This window comes from Pomacea canaliculata, linkage group LG9, assembly GCF_003073045.1.
Source record: "Pomacea canaliculata isolate SZHN2017 linkage group LG9, ASM307304v1, whole genome shotgun sequence".
Lineage (NCBI taxonomy): Eukaryota > Metazoa > Mollusca > Gastropoda > Architaenioglossa > Ampullariidae > Pomacea > Pomacea canaliculata.
Genome location: NC_037598.1, coordinates 11,844,402 through 11,862,925, shown reverse-complemented (window position 1 = coordinate 11,862,925; position 18,524 = coordinate 11,844,402). Strand labels below are relative to the sequence as shown.

At 45.5% G+C, this 18,524-nt stretch overlaps 2 protein-coding genes across 3 annotated transcripts in view; both read right to left on the bottom strand.

Annotated features, from left to right (window-relative positions):
- Positions 1-1,063: 1,063 nt before the first annotated feature.
- On the bottom strand, positions 1,064-8,118 carry LOC112572168 (protein SSUH2 homolog). Its single transcript, XM_025251737.1, has 11 exons — positions 7,974-8,118; positions 7,569-7,604; positions 6,173-6,349; positions 5,593-5,659; positions 5,176-5,305; positions 4,278-4,463; positions 3,845-4,032; positions 3,492-3,584; positions 2,651-2,753; positions 1,945-2,049; positions 1,064-1,649 (listed from the first exon to the last, which is right to left on the bottom strand). Exons 1-11 carry the CDS (start codon positions 7,984-7,986, stop codon positions 1,500-1,502), a joined length of 1,248 nt encoding a protein of 415 aa, XP_025107522.1. The 5' UTR covers positions 7,987-8,118; the 3' UTR covers positions 1,064-1,499.
- A 2,931-nt stretch (positions 8,119-11,049) lies between these two features.
- Positions 11,050-18,524, bottom strand: part of LOC112571831 (general transcription factor 3C polypeptide 1-like) — a 142,138-nt gene continuing 134,663 nt past the window's right edge. For both annotated transcript variants that reach the window (XM_025251150.1, XM_025251151.1), the window contains exons 39-42: positions 17,350-17,724; positions 16,533-16,725; positions 15,776-15,881; positions 11,050-11,866 (exon numbers count right to left, since the gene is read on the bottom strand). In XM_025251150.1, the coding sequence (XP_025106935.1) occupies positions 16,684-16,725; positions 17,350-17,724 (417 nt within the window). In that variant the 3' untranslated portion in view covers positions 11,050-11,866; positions 15,776-15,881; positions 16,533-16,683. The remainder of the gene's footprint in view (positions 11,867-15,775; positions 15,882-16,532; positions 16,726-17,349; positions 17,725-18,524) is intronic.

The window sequence follows — 18,524 nt, the reverse complement described above, 5'->3', positions numbered from 1 at the left end:
GATACTTGTTGGTCTTCTGTGTTGATTGTGTGTTCGGGTGTCGTCTACAGTCTCTACACTACAGGGTGGGACGAGGGGCCGCAATCTGTGGTGTCAGCGCGCAGTGACCTCCCTTTGTGAACCCAGGGCATTGTTTTCAGCGACCGTGCATTCACGGTTCTTGCAAGCCACCTCACTATTAGCTGTGGCTAAAATGAGTTGTAAAATCCGTGCAGGAAAAACTGGAGCAAGCGCCGATGTTCAGTGAGGACAAAGTTCATGTGCAGCCGACAGTGGAGTAGTAGAGCTTCAGGCAGTGTGTACAGATCTGTGTCAAGTTCGTTGGATGCACTGAGGCCCACTCCAGTGTACGGCGTACTTCCATCAAGCTTTGTAACTAATTGTTAGTCGCGTGCAAGTCAAGATTAGAGTCAGACCATTGCTAAGAGGTTTGGAATAGCGAATGGGGGCTAGGAGGGGTCAGTGCATTCGTATTGCTCCAGCCTAAGTCATGCCATGATGGTGGAGGGAGGGAAGGGAGTGTCAGGTGAAGGCCCGAGAAAGAGTAGAACGTCTCCTTCCAGTCATGCTGGTCAAGTACACTCTTGTCACTTCCATAAAAACATAATTTGTTCATTAATTCTCTACAAATTAGCACATACTAACCCAAACCCAAGCTTACTAAGTAACCCCAAATGTACGCTAACGATTTTTTTTAAAGCCACGCCAAAAATGAAAACAACCGAATTTGGAATTGATTCCTTAATTCTAAGCAATGCAAATGGTGCAGCTTCACAGACACCGGCCTAAGGTCATTCTAGCAGCGCATTTTCATTGAACATCAGGCGAGGTTCTGACAAGTACTCGACAGTCAGCCCTTCAGTGACAGCAAAATTTATAGAGAAGTTCTCTACGACCTCGTCTGGGTTATATAGACATTAGCCAACTTAGTACTTTATCATTTAGTTCAACTGCAAGCATTTTTTTTTTCAGCAACTACTGTGACGAAGGCAACACAGACAGCGAACTTTCATACAGGAAGTTGAACGAGCGCTTTGATGCAAAAAATATCAACTAACGGAAATTTGCCACTTGAGATCTTTTAATGATGAACAGCTTGAGCACAAAACTACTGCTGCCTGAGCAGACACAACAAGTGTAAAAGAAATAAAATAGAAATTGTTCAATACATTCATCATTCCTTAATTTATTATGCTGATAAGACCTCAAGGCAACAACTGTTTGGTTAATAATATGTGCAACCTAACCAGGATTGTTACTCTGAAAATGTCCGTTATATGAGTACCTGAGCATAAAATCTCAAAATTGTTACAGGTAGCTTCAGCCTTCCTCCCACCAGTTGGCTGAGGTACTGAGAACTAACGAAAAACGCGAGGCACGTTGATAAAATCAGTTTGTACATCACAAGTTGGCAACCGCCGCTCTCCCATCTCTCCACAGCACCTGTGAGCTGTGTTGGGGGGATGGTGATGGGAGGATGCTCTGTGTGGGCTGAAACCTCAGAGAAGCTGACAGCCCCAGCAAAAACGTTGAGGGTAGTCAGGGCAGTGCACCTTGTGCTCGTTACCGTAAACCCACAGCCGGTGACTCTTCTGGTCTTTCCACTCCCAGGTAACCTCCATCACTGGCACGGCCTTCAGAATCTGCCTCTGTGTGACAGACCGCCGCAACAGAAATTGTCAGCGTGTGGGAAGTAAGAGATAGATGCTTCGACAAGCCTTCGGAATATGTGACTAAAATAACACCATACTGACTGATAATGATCAGTGTGTATGCAAGAACAAAAATACTGCAGAAATAAAAACAAGGTAATGAAGATTGATCAAAGAGCCGCTCAAAGTAACATCAATGAGCAACAAGACTGGAAAAAACGACAAATGACACACAGGTGCAGATGACTGGCCGTGGTGTGTGCCAGATACAACTACTCTAGTTGTCACCTACCTGCATGATCATTCGCTCGTTGTTGAAGCTGCTCCGGTGTTGATTGATGAGGCTCTGGGAGTTGGTGTTCACCTCCTTGATAGGGTAGGCAGCGATAGGCCACACCTGTAGGGATGGACAGATAGATAATACCGCCATCCGACAATGATTACCGGGGGAAAAAAACTCATCGAGAAACAGAAGGTTCAAAGAAGAAAAGAGGGATTGGAGTAGGAGGGGAAGAGAAGAAAAAATATGAAGGAAACAGGAATCGCACAGCTTTCAAAATACTTCCATGTATGACAGATGCGATGATAGTAGAGCATAGCTGTCTAGTGTACCGTGGGACTGAGAGATAGCGAAAGCAGGGATGAATAAAAGGATTATTACAACAGCTATAATTATATCGACTACACGTATGATGAAAAATAAAAAACAACACTTTCTATGTCAGGCAGCCTGGTCTAGCCTTAAAATGATGTTTCCGAATTCGGATGAGGTCGTCTGGCAGGAGAATGTCTGGCTAAACATTTGGAGGCTTGCTTATTTCGATTAATGCCGGTTACATTTTAGCCTTTTTGGCGATTTCTCCGCCTGGGATATAAACATTTCAAATCGTAATGGAAAAAAGAAAGGAAAGGAAAAAAAAGAGAGAGAAAAAACAGGGATGCAGAACGAGCAGCGGAAGATGGCGATGTAGTGTGACAGTGAAATTAGGAAAACGCACCTGAGGCAAGGTCTGTTCGAAGACTGGCTTCCCTCCAACCTTTCGCACCAGCTCGTCTGGCATGTCGGTCTCCTCAAAGATATAGTCGTTCTGGTGATTCTTACTGTACAAACAGAGAGAGAGAGAGAAAGGATTTGTTTAAAAAAAGTCTGGTGTCTGTCTCTGCGAAACATGCAGCACAGTGTTTCGAAAGTTTAGTCTGGAAGGATTGCCAAATGAAAAGATCTTGGCAGGATTTCACACGAACCAGATGATGAGCAGTGGCTTCTCATCAAAGCAGAATATTTTGTTATTGTTTATATTGTTTTCTCACTCACATCCTGTACTGCTACAGACTGTTTTACAGATTAAGAAGTATCTTCAGAATATGGTGATGATGATGATTGATTGATAATTGATTGATGATGAATGAGATGGATGGATGATGTTGATTGGTTGATTGATGATTGATGATGATGAATGCATGATTTGTATCATACTCACACTCGTAAGGAGCATGCTCTTAACGCTTGAGACAAGAACGAGACACGGACAATACACGAAAGAACGGAAGGATGAACAACTACTGAAGACTAATAAAAGACAAATAAAGAAAACGCAAAGAGAAATCAGGGAGGAAGAGCTAAGAGTGTCATGATTCAGCAGAAGAAGACAAGTATGGAAGAAGCAAACTAGCAATAAACGGAAAAGGGGAGCGAGTGGTTTAAAAAAGGAATAACACTCTGTGGATTGTTATTAGGTGTAATGCTCAAGGAAGGTGTGTGTTTTTATACGAAGTAGAGAGGATTTACTGTTGTTTTTAATATTTACTTGGATATTTTTCTCTTTGCTTTTTACTTACAATTCCACCTTGAGTTCAATGTAACAGCGTAGCTGACGAAATCCCTGACAGGCAGGGCAGGTGATTTTACCGTCACCACCACACTTGTGACACCTGCAATGCAGGAAAGGAGCAGGTAAGAGAACCGCACGCTCACCTTAATCGTGACAAGCGAATATTTTAAGGGAGAGAGAGAGACCAGAGTTTGTCCCCGTTTACCAAGATCCCGTGGAACCCAAACAACCGGTTCTTCTCGGCCACCAGTTATCTTTATTATTCACCTAAAAAATCTCTACGGCAAAAAAATATAAAAATAAAAATAAAATAAATAAAATCTATGCCGTGTACAACAATAATTATTCAGATGTTTTAACACATCCAGGCCACACACACTCACTTTATTTTGCCCTTGGCAGAATGGACAGTCGACATCGTAAGGGTTCCCTTCGGCATCAGTCATTTCCATCTTCCCTTTGCCATGGCACGTCTTGCATTTGACTTTACCTTTGCCCTTGCAGCGAGCACAGCTCACCCAGCCCTTGGATTCGCACTGATGGCAGGCCTGCAGATACATAGGTGAACATCAGTTGAGAGAGTGTGAGAGAGAGAGAAAAAAAAGAAAAAGAGAGTCTAGCGGCCTGTTTTCACAGAAATTAGACCAGACTACAAAGACTGACCCCAGGTGAGATGCCATCGTATTCCTTTGGTTGCCAACTAACCAGAAGAATGTGAGAAATTGTGTATTTTCTTTAAACAAGCAAACCACACACACACACTGTCATTTAAACTGTAAATCACGTGACTCACCCTGATCACCGACGTGTGCGGCACTTCAATGGACTTCACCTGGTCTTTGAACAAGGTGCTAGGGTCGCAGGCAACAGCCCAAGGTGGCGGCGCGGCGCCGGTCTCAGGACCGTCCACGGGACCCCCGCGGTAAGCCTGGAACTTGAATCCCATGGACCGCGACTCCCCGAAGGTTTCCAGTGTGTACTGCCGGCGCCAGAAACACACCCGTCATGTCAACAATTTCTAAGACCGCACGTGAACATGTACATCGTGACACCAAGACAACCACAACGTTTTAGTCAGGACTTTTATTTAAAGGTACCCTCATAAAAAAGAGCCATAACTAAGGCTGTGATGGGTTTGGGGTGAAAGGACCAAACTGGTTCGAAGACATCAACAGAGTGGACCGTCTTGAGTCTTCTAGAGAATTTGCCAGGATGGAGAACCACTTCATCTTTCGTATTCACCCGCTTCTAAATAATAAAATAAGTTCGCTGAGCTTCCCTGAGCTTGTGCGCGATCCAGAAATACTATTAAAATCACAAATTATTAAATCATTAGACTGAATGATAATGACTGACTCTACCCTACTCCACCCACCTCCATTTTCTTTCCCGGATAAAGGGACTGAACTAGCTTCGGACAATCATTCGCCTGCCAAAGTTTCCTTCTCCCATTATCGTTCCTTTCTTTTCCTCCTCTTTCCTTCAATATGTTCTTGTTGTTGGTGTTGAATTTTTAGACCCTAGAACGCTTACCCCCGCCACCCCATCCACAAAAACCGTAAGGATATCAGTCGGGTGCCTGGTGTCTGCCTAGAATACATAGATGAGTGTAAGGATAGCAGTCGGGTGCCCGGTGTCTGCCTGGGTAGATGCGTGTGACGACAGTGGGACAGGTGTCGTGCGTGACTCACGTGCAGAGCGGTGTGTGACGTCACCTTGGTGAACTTCATGTCACGTGCCGGGGCCTTGCCGTAGCAGCAGTGCTCCGACGCGAAGTGGATGACGGCGTCTCGACAGACTTCTTCGTTGAGGGCAGACGGTCTGTGGCAGACGACATGTGACGTCAGCAACACCCACAATACCTCGCTCCTAACCAGAAGCATCCCACCCCGCAAAATAATCATAGCACTGTCTGTGTAATTTTGTCTCTTCCTTCGCAGACAAACCAGAGTCGGTTAAAAAAAGATAAAACGATTTGGCTGAGCTCAGTTCCAGAGAGGCTTTCTAAGAAATTCTAAGTAACCTCCCCTCCCCCCTATCCTAATTCTGTGTGTGTGAATGTATGTGTACATGTGTATATATCTGTATGTGCAGTTTTGTGTACGTACTCCTCAAATTTAATGTCGGGCGCTTTCCCACTCTGAGGTCGTTGTGGAGGTGGGCTAACGACATTCACTGAAAAATAACATACAGGTAGCAATCAGACCTACATTGGTCAACAACAACAAAGGTTGACAACGGGTACAGCAGGAGAGAGAATATGCGTGTATGGAGGTAGTGTGGTTGTGTGATTTCTTCTGATTTCTTCATATTACCACTTTTCTACAATGTGAATTGTTAAATAAATATTTATAAATATTGGTTTTGAAGTGTTTATTTTTAAATGTTGTGTAATTTTATGTGGTTTATATCCTCCTAATTTCTTCCATAAAACTAATAAAGTTGTGTTGTTACGAGTGAGAGAACGAGAGACAAAATGCAGTGCGTGTGTATATGTCTGAATATTTTATGTGAGCGGATATGTTTAGTGAATGTTTTGTATGTGAATGTATAGATGTGTGTACGCTTGCGTGTTTGCGAATTGTGGGTGGACAGCCACACAGGTGTGATATTAATTAATACCAACGCATGTTATTAATAGTTTATATCAATACGTTACAGATCCTCCACACGAAGTTGCCCACTCACTCTGTCCAACAGGCGGCATGTTGCTGTAGCCAGCGATGGCGATGTCATCAAAGGTGACGGGTTTGACGACTTTCTTCTCCTTTCCTTTCCCCTTTCCCTTCTTCTCGTCATCACTGGAGCTGCCTTCCGAGTCGCTGTGAGACTTGTGCGATGACCCTCCGTGACCCGGCGTCCACTCTGCACGCGACATGACTCACTGATAACGACATGCATGCAGACGACATTTCTCATCAAATCCCGTGTTTCGACAAAAAAAGTTTTGTTAGTGTATAAATGTTTTTGTCATTTGTCATTAAAAACAAACCGCATCAGAAGAGAATGGCATGTTTGCATGTTCGTCATGCTCCATAGGGAGGGAGAAAGCAGATCGTTTTTATTGTAAGGATCTTTCTCCGACTTACTTTGACAAAAGGGAAATATTAGATTTTTTTTTTATGACTGATAGTGTCCACCCAGCCACCCACCTAACCCCAGCTTCTCACCACCAGGGCAATCTCACACGCGATCTGTGTTGTATTGGAGACAATCGCGTCTGTCGCCAGGGCCTTCAAGAGTTTGTTTGGATCACGTGACCAATAGGTAGTCTGGTGCGGCACTATTGAGTTCCACAATGCCGATAGTGTTCTGGTTCAGTGGACTAACAGTTGACTGTAGCCACCACAGACACTCGAGGTGGTGAGGTAGATGGAGGGTTAGGGGGTGCACCAGGAAGAGAAGGTAGGATGGTCGGTAGGGTGGGAGTGGTGGAGGATAGAAGCATAATACTTATATTTTGGAACTTGTTTTGGGTACATTTTATGTCTTACCTTAACTGTCATTACCTGTGTATTCTTAACCTGTGAGTGACTTAATGTGTTTTGTTTGATAGCAAACTATTGTTAGCCTGAGTTTTAATGTCATTTCTTGGGTAATGCGTGCGATCTGCTTAATTATTGCGTGCTAAAGGTGATTTTTTATTATTATTATTATTATTATTACAACTGCAGGATATCCATTCTGTCAGACTTGGAAAAGAACAGTAGAAAGCGAGGCAAAGGACGTCGGAACCACATGGACCCTACTGAAGGGGGCTGCCCTATGTCTGGTCCGCTGGGGAGGTGTTAACTCGAGGAGTAACCAGGAATAAACTAATACAACCTGTACTCTATATATTAGATAGACTGTATATTCTCTGTATATACTCTTCTTTTTACTTTCATTCTAACATAAAGTACCCCATACTGAGTGATACAAGATCTACATTGTCAATACACACAGAAGAAAAAGATGTCGCCGAACGAACAAAGAAAAGATGACATGATAGAGAAGGAGAAATAAATCGAGAAACAGCTTGGAGCACGTGGGGGACAGATCCGACACAAAAGTAGCAACTGTACACACAGACAGACAGACTTACGCTTTGGGTCAGAGTGAGCTGCGCCTGGGTGCTCTCCTGTTTGATGTTAGAAACAAACACACACACAGGCAAAAGAAAATAAGTAACAATGATTCATTATGCACACTGATTAAATCGTCGTCAATCAGACAGTGAATATGTTTGTGTATCATTACTGTAGTGAAGACAAGCTAGTGACATCGCTACAGTTCAGCATAAAACATGATTTGTGTTGTTCACAACTAAAACCACTCAACAATTAAAATAAATAAACAACCAGCAAAGATCAAACAGACACGGTTCGAAATCCTAGCGTCGGCAACTATGATGCCAGTCTACTTCCTTTTTTTTCATTTCATTTTATTTAATTCGCTAGAAGCCCAGGGAACATTTTTAGCAGGTGAGAGAGCGAGGTGCGGTACTTACCACCGTGCGACATGGTTCCAGTGTCGTCTGCAATGGCACTGAGATAAACACGGCCTGGAGGTTTCCACGGAGCTTTTTAACATCGACTGGTGTTGTTGATGTTTGGCCTCGGTAACCAAGCGCTCGTGGTGGGAACGAACCTGGGGATCAGTCGTGTTGTTCTTTGGTGTCTGTCGGGTTGTGAAAGGAGAGATGTTAGTCGACTACGCACCTCACGTCGACACTTCAACTCATTTTTTTTTCACCTGAGCGGACAACATGAATGAGACTGGGGAGGGGTGTGGAAGGGAGTGGGTGCATCGTGGTGACGTGAACCCTTTTTGTACTGACAGTGCGCGAGGACACGTCACACAGTAATTTACACAGGTGTTGAGTGGTGACGTCGGTAAAGGTAAAAGCTGTCCCGTGATATTACGGTTGTTGGAGAGCGAGTCGTTAGAAACCCCACTTATGTGGAGTGTGGGGTGGGGAGGGAGATATAGGTTAGCTCTCTTATCCTCCTCAAACTAGTCTGGCGCCAGGCACCCACTTCACAGCTGATTGCCCAGATTATTGATTTGCAATGAATTTTATTATGATTAAAAACCATGAGTATATGTTAATAAAAAGGTGACTGAGTATCAATGTCATAATATTAATCACATTATCTTCTTCTTCTCTGTCCTATTCGCCCGCAATGGAGCATAGGGCCGCACACATTATCTACAGACTCATGTTATTTATAAATGTGACCTATACACACCTGTCTGTTCCTTGATGTTACCTATAACACTCCTATCAGGTATTAACGTTACCTATATTGTATTAACCCTCTTGTTGTTTGTAACCTGTGTGGAGAATAAAGGTCGCGACATTTCTGCGTCTGATTGAATGCGTGGGAGGAACATCCCATCCCCTCCACTCGATCACACCTATATAAGCCCTCCTGTTATAAATTGAAGTTACCTACAAATGTCCCTCTGCTTTGTATTAAGGTTACCAATATCATATAAACCTTTTTGCTGGTTGTACCTATATTATATAATGTTGCCATTAATCCAGCGGTTCTCAACCTTTTCCTTGTGACGCCCCCTTGACGAATAAAGGTACGTCCGCGCGCCCCCCTTAGCCAGCAATGTAAGCTAATTTCACTAATACCGGTATAAGAAACTTTTAAAAAATGACCACCTTCGCGCCCCCCCCCCCAGGGGGGCGCGCCCCACAAGTTGAGAACCGCTGCATTAATCCTTGTAAAATATATCAAGCAATATATATATTACATTACACACAATAGATAATTTTGTAAGTTACAGAACCATCTGAATCATTATTTATGAATATTTTCGATATAAACGTTCGATATTTTTTCACACATTTAGAAACACTAACATTAATGATTCACGTTATCTCTGTGAACACCAAATTTATTTATTAATCATCCTGCACATTTTTAGAAGCGGTGACAGTTGTCAATAAAATACAGACTTGGACGTGATGACATAACCGACTCTCTACAGCAGTCTAACGATGTGACAACGGTCACAATTAGAAATACTATTGGCTCTTTCAATTAATTAAAAAAAGGTAGCTAGCATTCTTTCAGTTTGCAAGCTAAAGTGCAAGTACAGACGATATTGTACGAGAGGTCTATGTTACTGTGTTACCAAGCAACGCGTTTGGTTTTGTTTATTAGTCTAGGATTTACCTGTACCCCCCACCCTGCAGGGTGCATGCACTACAGATCTCACTGTTCTTCAATGTGGCTACTGGAGCCAGATTCTGGACACACGAGTGTAGGCCTACAAGCGAGGTCGGCGAGTCTGTCTGCAAGTCTGTCAGTCCAGACCGCGTTCCTGCTCCCTGACAACGGTAAGGACCGTTAGTGAGATGAATGTGGCGTACCTGAGCCTTTCAAACCCTCTCCCCCAGTTCTTCTAGCACTGTACACGTGCAGTAAAAGGTGTTGAGGAGAAAGACAGTAAGTACACCACGCGCACAAAGAGCTGGCGCCGAAATTATTGCGGCCGTTACTTCTAACGGACTACCTTTACTTTTTTAATTATTATTCTTACAGTGCGCCTCGGCCATGCAGCGTTGCTGATCTACAGAGATAAGTGAGTGAAGGTTTGAGTACATTGTGACTTTCCGTGGGTTTCGACACCCGTTAAAGGCTGTCACCCTTGACGGTTGAACCCAGGAGCGGTGCACCAGTCCTCGTGTGTCACCAGGGAAAGTTTCTCGCTTTATCTAAAGAACTCCTTCGTACAGTGTCGAGGAAGGTGCGACACCTACATTTATCGTTCTTAGTGTGAAGACACAACACATTAAGCAGCGGGGCAAAAGTTACGGTGGAACTGGTAAAATGACCAGACTTGGAATAACGAAAAATGGTAAAATAACTCAGTAGTTCGAACTTTAATAAGGACGTAGTTCCGTCTCTCTCTCTGTGCGTGTGTTTTTTTAGGGCGATTGAGAAAGTCAAGGGGTCAAAAGATAAAAAAACAAAACACCGAACGAGTAGGTGCACATGCACTCGAGGTATCAACCTTGCTCCAGGTCGCGACGTGCAGATGAATGGTAGTGACGTCAGCAGACAGATTAGTCCTCCCCTAACGTGACGTAGTGACACCATTACCGATCAATCGATGAACTCGACCGGGGGCGGAGGGAAACCAGGTTTGGGGGTGTTTGAACCACAGCGCACGCTCTCATGGCAACCGGCCGACGTCGAGATGGGGGGCTACTAACTGTCGGATTGCAGACTGCGGGATCGAATCCCCTAGAAGCCTTTTAGTCTGTCTCGAGTTAAGCTTGACAAGTATTTGCACGCAACCTCACGAATGCGCACACAGCAGACTGCGACTACCTCTAGCAGTGTTTCCCAATATTCGGTGATGAAGATAACATTGAAGTGCTACACAAGGTTTCAGCAAGCCTCCAGGATTTCTTCCATAGATACTGTGATGAAAATAACATTGACGTGCTGCACAAGGTTTGCAAGGAAACATGGTTCATCAGACATCACAGGCTCGCGAACACCCAATAACATTCATGCAGCTCATTTCAAATAAAAGTCAAACAAATGTTTTACATTAAAATGCATTTAAAATTTACTGTCACAATTACAACGAGGTTGTTTAATGACATCTGTACAGCAGAATGCAGCAAAGCGATCAGCAATTCACGAATGCCAACTATAGCACCTGCATTTCAAAGAGTCTACAAAAGTCGGCATGTGTCAGGGTTAGCGAATCGCATGACAACAACGTCTACCTGAACCACCGTCTTGGACACGTGCCATCCGCTGTCTTCGTCTCATGATCTACTCGCTGCAGCACTCGCCGGTTTCTCACCTTCACCGAAGCTCGTGCACTTAAGAGGATCCACGAGGACTAGCAGATTGTTGCAATTGTTCCCGAGAGAGCGCGAGTTAAAGTATCTGTGCTGGATTCTCGCACGAAAACGACGCCATTTTAAGATATTTCATATTATGTTTTTAATTGACAAATACATGCATGCGCACGCTAGGAAATAAAAATACAAGCAATCTCAGTTCATCTGAATACAAAACAAATATCGAACAAATTTTAACCTTTCTAGACCCTTCTAGAATAATGTACTCTTTCTCTCACGCACAAGCAAACGTATACACAAAAAACAACAACGAAACAACAACAACAAGCGCGCGACAAGTCTATTCAGTCCATAGGACGGCCCGGCCAGCACGATGTCCTAGAGATGTCTGTACAATGTTGCACAGTTCTGCTGTCTCTCATTTCTCAAGCTCGCCAAGGTTTGATGTGACTGGCATCGTATTGCAGGTCACTTGAGGAATTGCAGAAACTGTCCGAGGCGGATGGTGCACTCAATAGTCGGCTCGTAATACACATTGCTCACGTGATGGGCACAGGCCTCTGAACAAAGAGAGATCACTCGTTCGACTTGTTTGTAAAAAGGTAATAATGGAACTAGAATATATAATAAATATCACAGAAAACCTACAATAAATAATATTATTTATATACTAATGGCTACACAATAGAATTGTTAACAGATAATGTGTCGCACACTGATGATGCATGCTGACCAAAACAGGGATGAATCAGTCTTCAATCATTTAAACGGCCAAACAATTCCACAAAACTGCAGACATCTGAGGTATAAATATGGTAGTGTGTAGACGAGGGTCGGCGATGGTGGGTGGTCACCGGAAGAGGCCGAAAATAGTTTTGCTGATGCATGCGGGAAAAGTGCTGATGCTTGCGGGAAAAAGTGCTGATTCATGAGAGGGCGAAAATAGTTTTGCTGATGCATGCGGGAAAAGTGCTGATGCTTGCGAAAAAAGTGCTGATGCTTGCGGGAAATAGTGCTGATGCAGAAGACCGCGAAAAGTGACCCACCCGAGGGGTATATAAGGGGACAGGGCAGTTAGTGTGGGGGAGAAAGTATGTGAGATCAAGGTTCGCCACTGCCAGAAATATCGACTGGCGTCGGATTAAAACCATCTAGAACCCACGACAGTGTTGTGTTTGGTGTTGTGGAGAGACTGGGGGAAGAATCACATATAACCCTGCTACATTTTTGGCGCCCAATGTGGGACACTGGGCGAAACTGAACATCTCAAGTCAGCTTAGTGCCGCCAGAGACAATGGAACTAACAGAGGAGGAGAAGCGAGTGTTGGAGGCCTTCAGCAATTTGGAAGTGAAGTCAACAGCAGACACCTCTGCCGACCTGCGCCAATGGGTGGCAGGGTACGCTGCGACAAGGGATGGAGTGGAGACTGCGCCGCTGAATGCCAGCGGACCACAGACGCCGCGACTGCCGCCATTCTCCGGGGGCAAGAACGACACAGCGCTGGACCTGTGGAAGTATGAACTGATGTGTTTGCGGGGGCGATATACAGACGCTGTAGTGTTGGAGGCTGTCCGCCGTTCTTTGAGAGGCGAGGCGGCAGAGTGGCCATGCGTCTGGCCGCACGCGACATTGAACGAGCTGTTGCAGAAATTGACAGTATTTTTGATCTCGTGGTGTGTGACCAAGACCTACTCGGGTCCTTCTACACTGCGCGCCAGGAGGCCGGGAGAATGTCACGCAGTGGCGGTCGCATAGAAGACATTCTGACACAAGCCCTGAGTGCGCGCCTGATCGAAAGACGCGCATACAGCGAGACGCTGCGCTGCAGACTGTGGGGAGGCCTACGGCAACCCCTAAAGGATCGAACTGCTTACAAGTTCGAAATGGAGACAGACGTGGACGCTCTATTTCGCAGCTTAAGGCAGGCCGAGCAGGAGGCCGAGGGACCAGCACCAAAGACAGGCGCTGGAAAGCAAGCGGCGGTCAACGCTGCACAAGCCATCCCGGCCGAAGACTGGAGTGCAGAGGTGAGGAAGCTGTCGGCCGAGGTGCAGTCGTTGCGGCGCCAACCTGCAACAAGGACCACGCAACGACCTGCGGCTGGCAAGGCGTTAAACCAGCGGCCACCACGCTCCAGCTACGAGGACGACGGGCCTACATGCTTCAGGTGTGGCGGCAAGGGCCACCATCAAAGTGGGGTGTCGCATGCGCATTGACCATCTGCGCAAGCCCTAAACTACAGGCTGACCTGCAGAAAGGGCAACGGGTTGACCAGCGTCCGCCGGCACACGGCCCCGCTGGCGAGAAAACATTGATAGGTCCCAGCACGTGTGTAGACGTCTGCATCGAAGGTGTGGCCACGGCAGCGCTGCTGTACAGGTGCCACTGTATCAACGGTGACGGAGACATTCCATCGCCAGAAGCTGGCACACCTGGCCGTCCGTCCGCTTCAAGAAGTGCTACGTATTGAGTGTGCGGACGGCCGAATGCTCCCGTACTTAGGATACATCCAAGCGGACATACGAGTGGAGGGGCAGGGGGCGGGGCTGATAGTCTCCCTGCCTACTGCTGGTCATCCCAGCAACCAGATATAGTGACAGTGTTCCGGTGCAGCTAGGTACCAATGTCCTGGAACAGCTTATGCACCAGGCACAAGACAAGCAAGGATCCCAATTTCCTGCAGGACGCACAGCTGCACCAGTACTGCATCGTTCCTTTCGCTGCCTAGCGATGCGGAACAGAGTGCCGCGCATGAATCGCAACAAGCCGTACGCGCGCGGTTTACAGACAACGACCATCAGACCAGTTAACAATGTTCCGTGTGAAAGTGCCATAGGTATGACGGAAGCGGCACCAAACTCTGTAAACTCAGTGGTTATCTCGCCTGATTTGACAGTGAAACAGCAGGCGGGCAGAGACATGATTAGCGTCCAGACCGACAATTCTGGAACCAGTGGAACTAATAATAGTGGCAAACTCACCGTGTAAGGACGCAACTGAGCATACAAATGGATCAAAGAAAAAACGGACTCTTCGCCGCAACATGTTGCTAACCAGTGGCGGATTAATACAGGATGCGCATCAACCAGAAGATGCGAGGGATTACTCGCTTTATCGGAGGAAAACGAAAGCCACGCCGCCAGTTCAGAAAGGACGACACATCTAGTGCAGAGTCATCCGCCGGTGAAAATGAGAGCGACAGAGACACGTTTAGCTCTGTGGTCGTACATACACGGCCGCCAACCACCAGATCAAGAGGACAGCCGCCGGCGAGTGATGACAATGACCAAGAACAGCAAGCAAGGGACGACAATGAGGCAGAACCACCCAGGCCACTCCCTGATCCAGATTCAGAAAGCACCACCCTTCCTCCACTGCCTAATGACAACGACAGTCAAGTGCCGGATGTTCAGGAAGGAGGGAGAGATGAGGAGGGGGCTAAGCCGCGTGCAGTGGTTACCCCGCCCCTGTCACCACGCCACGCCTCGCGAGCGTCCACAAGGCCACGTCAGCAACCGACGTGGATGAGGAGCGAAGACTACATACTTCGCCAGCAGCAAACACTAGACAATTATAGCTTTAAATGTGACAAACTGAACATGCTGATGAGCAAGCTATCTTTAGAAAAACTGCCTGAGACTGTGGTGACCACGCTCATTAAGGCTGTCTGGCCACTGTTATAAACGCAACATGGCTACAGCAACAATTTGTACATATATGTTTATAAGTTTGCCTAAGATGTATATATTTTTATAGCACGTTACATTTGGAAAAAATATGGGTTCTAGTTTTAAATGTCGAGGACAACATTTCTCCTCGAGGGGGTGTATATGGTAGTGTGTAGACGAGGGTCGGCGATGGTGGGTGGTCACCGGAAGAGGCCGAAAATAGTTTTGCTGATGCATGCGGGAAAAGTGCTGATGCTTGCGGGAAAAAGTGCTGATTCATGAGAGGGCGAAAATAGTTTTGCTGATGCATGCGGGAAAAGTGCTGATGCTTGCGAAAAAAGTGCTGATGCTTGCGGGAAATAGTGCTGATGCAGAAGACCGCGAAAAGTGACCCACCGAGGGGTATATAAGGGGACAGGGCAGTTAGTGTGGGGGAGAAAGTATGTGAGATCAAGGTTCGCCACTGCCAGAAATATCGACTGGCGTCGGATTAAAACCATCTAGAACCCACGACAGTGTTGTGTTTGGTGTTGTGGAGAGACTGGGGGAAGAATCACATATAACCCTGCTACATAAATAAATCCGCACTCTTTCTAAACAAAACATGCTCTATTGCTGCAACTGCTCGAGGAAACGATTGCTTTCACATTGAAAACTGTTAAGGAGAAATTAAATGGAATGTTTGACTTGTGATAAGCAGATGCAGACTCTAAATATAAATTTAGAAGACTACATTGAAGTATAAATACAAATACAGTATTTAAAAATACAAAAGAATTTTATGCGTGTAGAACAAGCACCTGGTGTCTGAAGAATCTCTGCCGGTCGTCGTTTAGAAAATGCGGTGACAGGCCCTTGTGTGGCGGCCATCTTGGTCTCCGTCACACAGCCTAACTGTAGAAGCATCTGGAAACAAATTACACATTCATCATCACCTTGTCATCGATGCTGCAATGCCACCGGCAGCTGACTCAACATTTCGCTAGTGAAAACACTAGTAAATAACTGGAATCTCTAAAACTGTTCTGAGATAAACAGTTACCGCACATCCCTGTCGATGGTGATGCTCTCCCCTAGCCGACGTCTACGCATGCGCAGATGCTCACTGTTGTGTACCACGCTCATTTATATCTCGTGCAAGTATACACTAGAGAGGTAAAGAAGTCGTAACTGCGAGTTTTTAAGTGATTGGTTATCAGTGGCTGTATTTGTTGTTCTCACAGCCACGTCTGTGGTTTTTTTTTGTTTTAAACGGGAAAAGAAAACACAATGTTGTACAAGCTGATCAAGTCAGCGGATGTGACGCAAGCAGCACCAGGGTCAGAGCAGATTTCATCGATCGAGAGACGAACGAAGTTAGTGCAAAGGGAGCAGCTACAGCCTCTCAATTTACGGCAAATGCTAAGAAAAATAAGTTCTTATCCAGTTTTGAATCTCCCTACAGAGGTTTTACAAAGCTTTCGATCTCCAGTTTCAAGTCACAAGCATCTCTCCCTCCAGTGTCCCTCCCTATCTCGCTCACACACACACAGAGTGCAATTCCTTTTTTTAGCTTACCTCCAGCAGTTCCTGCATAGAAACTGGAGTGAAGATGGGATTGAAGTGCTCCACAAGATTTGCGAGAGAACATCCAGGGTGGTTCATGAGGTACCACATGACAGCATCCAGGTAGGAGTTCAGCACAGACCGGTGTAAGTGACCTTCCGGCTTACGCCAAAATCGCCCCACCAGCCGCACCTTCTCGTAAGTGCTGTCAAAGAAGAAAATTATATCCCTTCATTTCGTGTATCGCATTGGTTGACACTGTGTAAGTATCATCCCCTTCAACCTCAAATGACAATGACAATGACCAATGTATTTGTCTCACTGGGCAATTTGAACATGGGAAGGTACTCTCGTCACAAAAGTAAAAGTTGAAGATAAAAATAAGAAACAAAGTTCGTTGTAAAGTGCAGCGTTCAAAGATGTCAACAGTGAAAACAATTAGCAAATGAAAATAAGGACGTGACATATATATGTATAAAACAAACGTACATCAAGGAATTTTCACGTGTGCATCTACAACACCTCACACCCCCGACATTTAACTGAGTTGAGCAGCTGGACTGCAGATGGCACAAACAATTTCAGATGCCATTTTTTTTTTGACACATAGGCATGACATAACGTTTACCTGAGCTTAATAATACAAATTCTCTCGTTACTACATGTTTAGCTATTAACAAAATGAGTGAAGCTTTCATTATTTCATTCTCTTAGAACAGATGTGGACAATACTGCTCAGACATAACATCTAATGCAAAACCCGGCAGGTCTCGTCTGGTAGACAGACAGGTGCATGTATTCAAGTTGCAGAAAACCCACAGCCCCCGACCTGTTTGGAGTGGCCTCCCCTGCATCGCTGTCCGCCGTAGCAGCCGCCTGTTGTTTGTTGTTTCTCTCTGACAGCTCTTGTCCGCTTTCTCGGGCTGCTGTCTCCCCCGGGTGTAGAGTCCGAAGCGGCAGGGTCTGGTGGAGCTGTGGTCAGTCCGTCCTCCACGCTGGCCGAACCTACCGTGTCTTGTTCGGCCGACGTACAAGGGCGACCACTGCTGTCCTCTGCCTCCATGCTCTGCGCTGGGTTCTGTCCCTTGGGATGTTGAGGTAACGGTGTACCGCTCTCGTTGTTCGAGGCATTCAGGGTACCCTGCGAAGCGTTGTCAGCTTTGGATTTTTCCGCCTCTCCTGCTGGTTCCAGACTTACACAGACCTGCCAATAAAAAAAGATGAGGTTAAATTTAAAAAAACAAGAACAAACATTATCAACCCATTAAAAAGAACGCAAAGACTGAAAAATGCAGACGATTACATTAGAATTATAACAGTCCGATAAACTAGCGATAAACCTGAATTTTACTGAACTCTAATGTGATACTTTCTGTAGGGCATGGGCTTGTTGCTCATTAAGACACCACCAGGGAACTATAATCTCAGGTTGTTTTTCTAGTCATTTCTCTCTCTAACTTCGACGAGCACTTTTTGCAGTGTTGAGTACCGTGCTTGTCCATTTACACAGAAGCATGGAACTTTAAAAAAGTACCTTCATGCACATCTTTCCCTCAAAACACTTAACGGATTGACTCTCTTACGTCAACATCCATGTGTGTGTGTCGGGGGTTAGAGCTTCTAGAATTTCAGGCGCAATATATTACCATCAACAGCAAAAAGAGGGAAATCACTTTTTTTTCTTTCTCTTTTTTTTGCACTTCTGCTTGATTTCAGGCTAACCCAAGCTTATGGCTAACATTTTTAGCAACGGTGACAACACCACTCCCGTTGAACATTGTTTAACGAGGTATAAAGACTATAAATTAAACGCTAAACCCTACACTACAGGAGTCAGGCAGGTGTTTTATTTCATGTTTTCATGCAAACAGTCCCACATGCTGTCAGCGTCTTCACAGTAATATTACACCGTTGTTTGTCACCACGCTTTTACCGGGAGGACATCAACAGCCGGGAGGCACCTAGCGGCAGACAACTATCGCCCCGTGGGGAGGAGAGAGCAGA

Coding starts and splice junctions, on each gene's coding strand:
- LOC112572168 (XM_025251737.1), bottom strand. Junction 6,350..7,568: donor AGCTCACTCTGACCCAAAGC/GTAAGTCTGTCT, acceptor TGTCGCGTGCAG/AGTGGACGCCGGGTCACGGA. Junction 1,650..1,944: donor ACGAGCGAATGATCATGCAG/GTAGGTGACAAC, acceptor TCTGTCACACAG/AGGCAGATTCTGAAGGCCGT.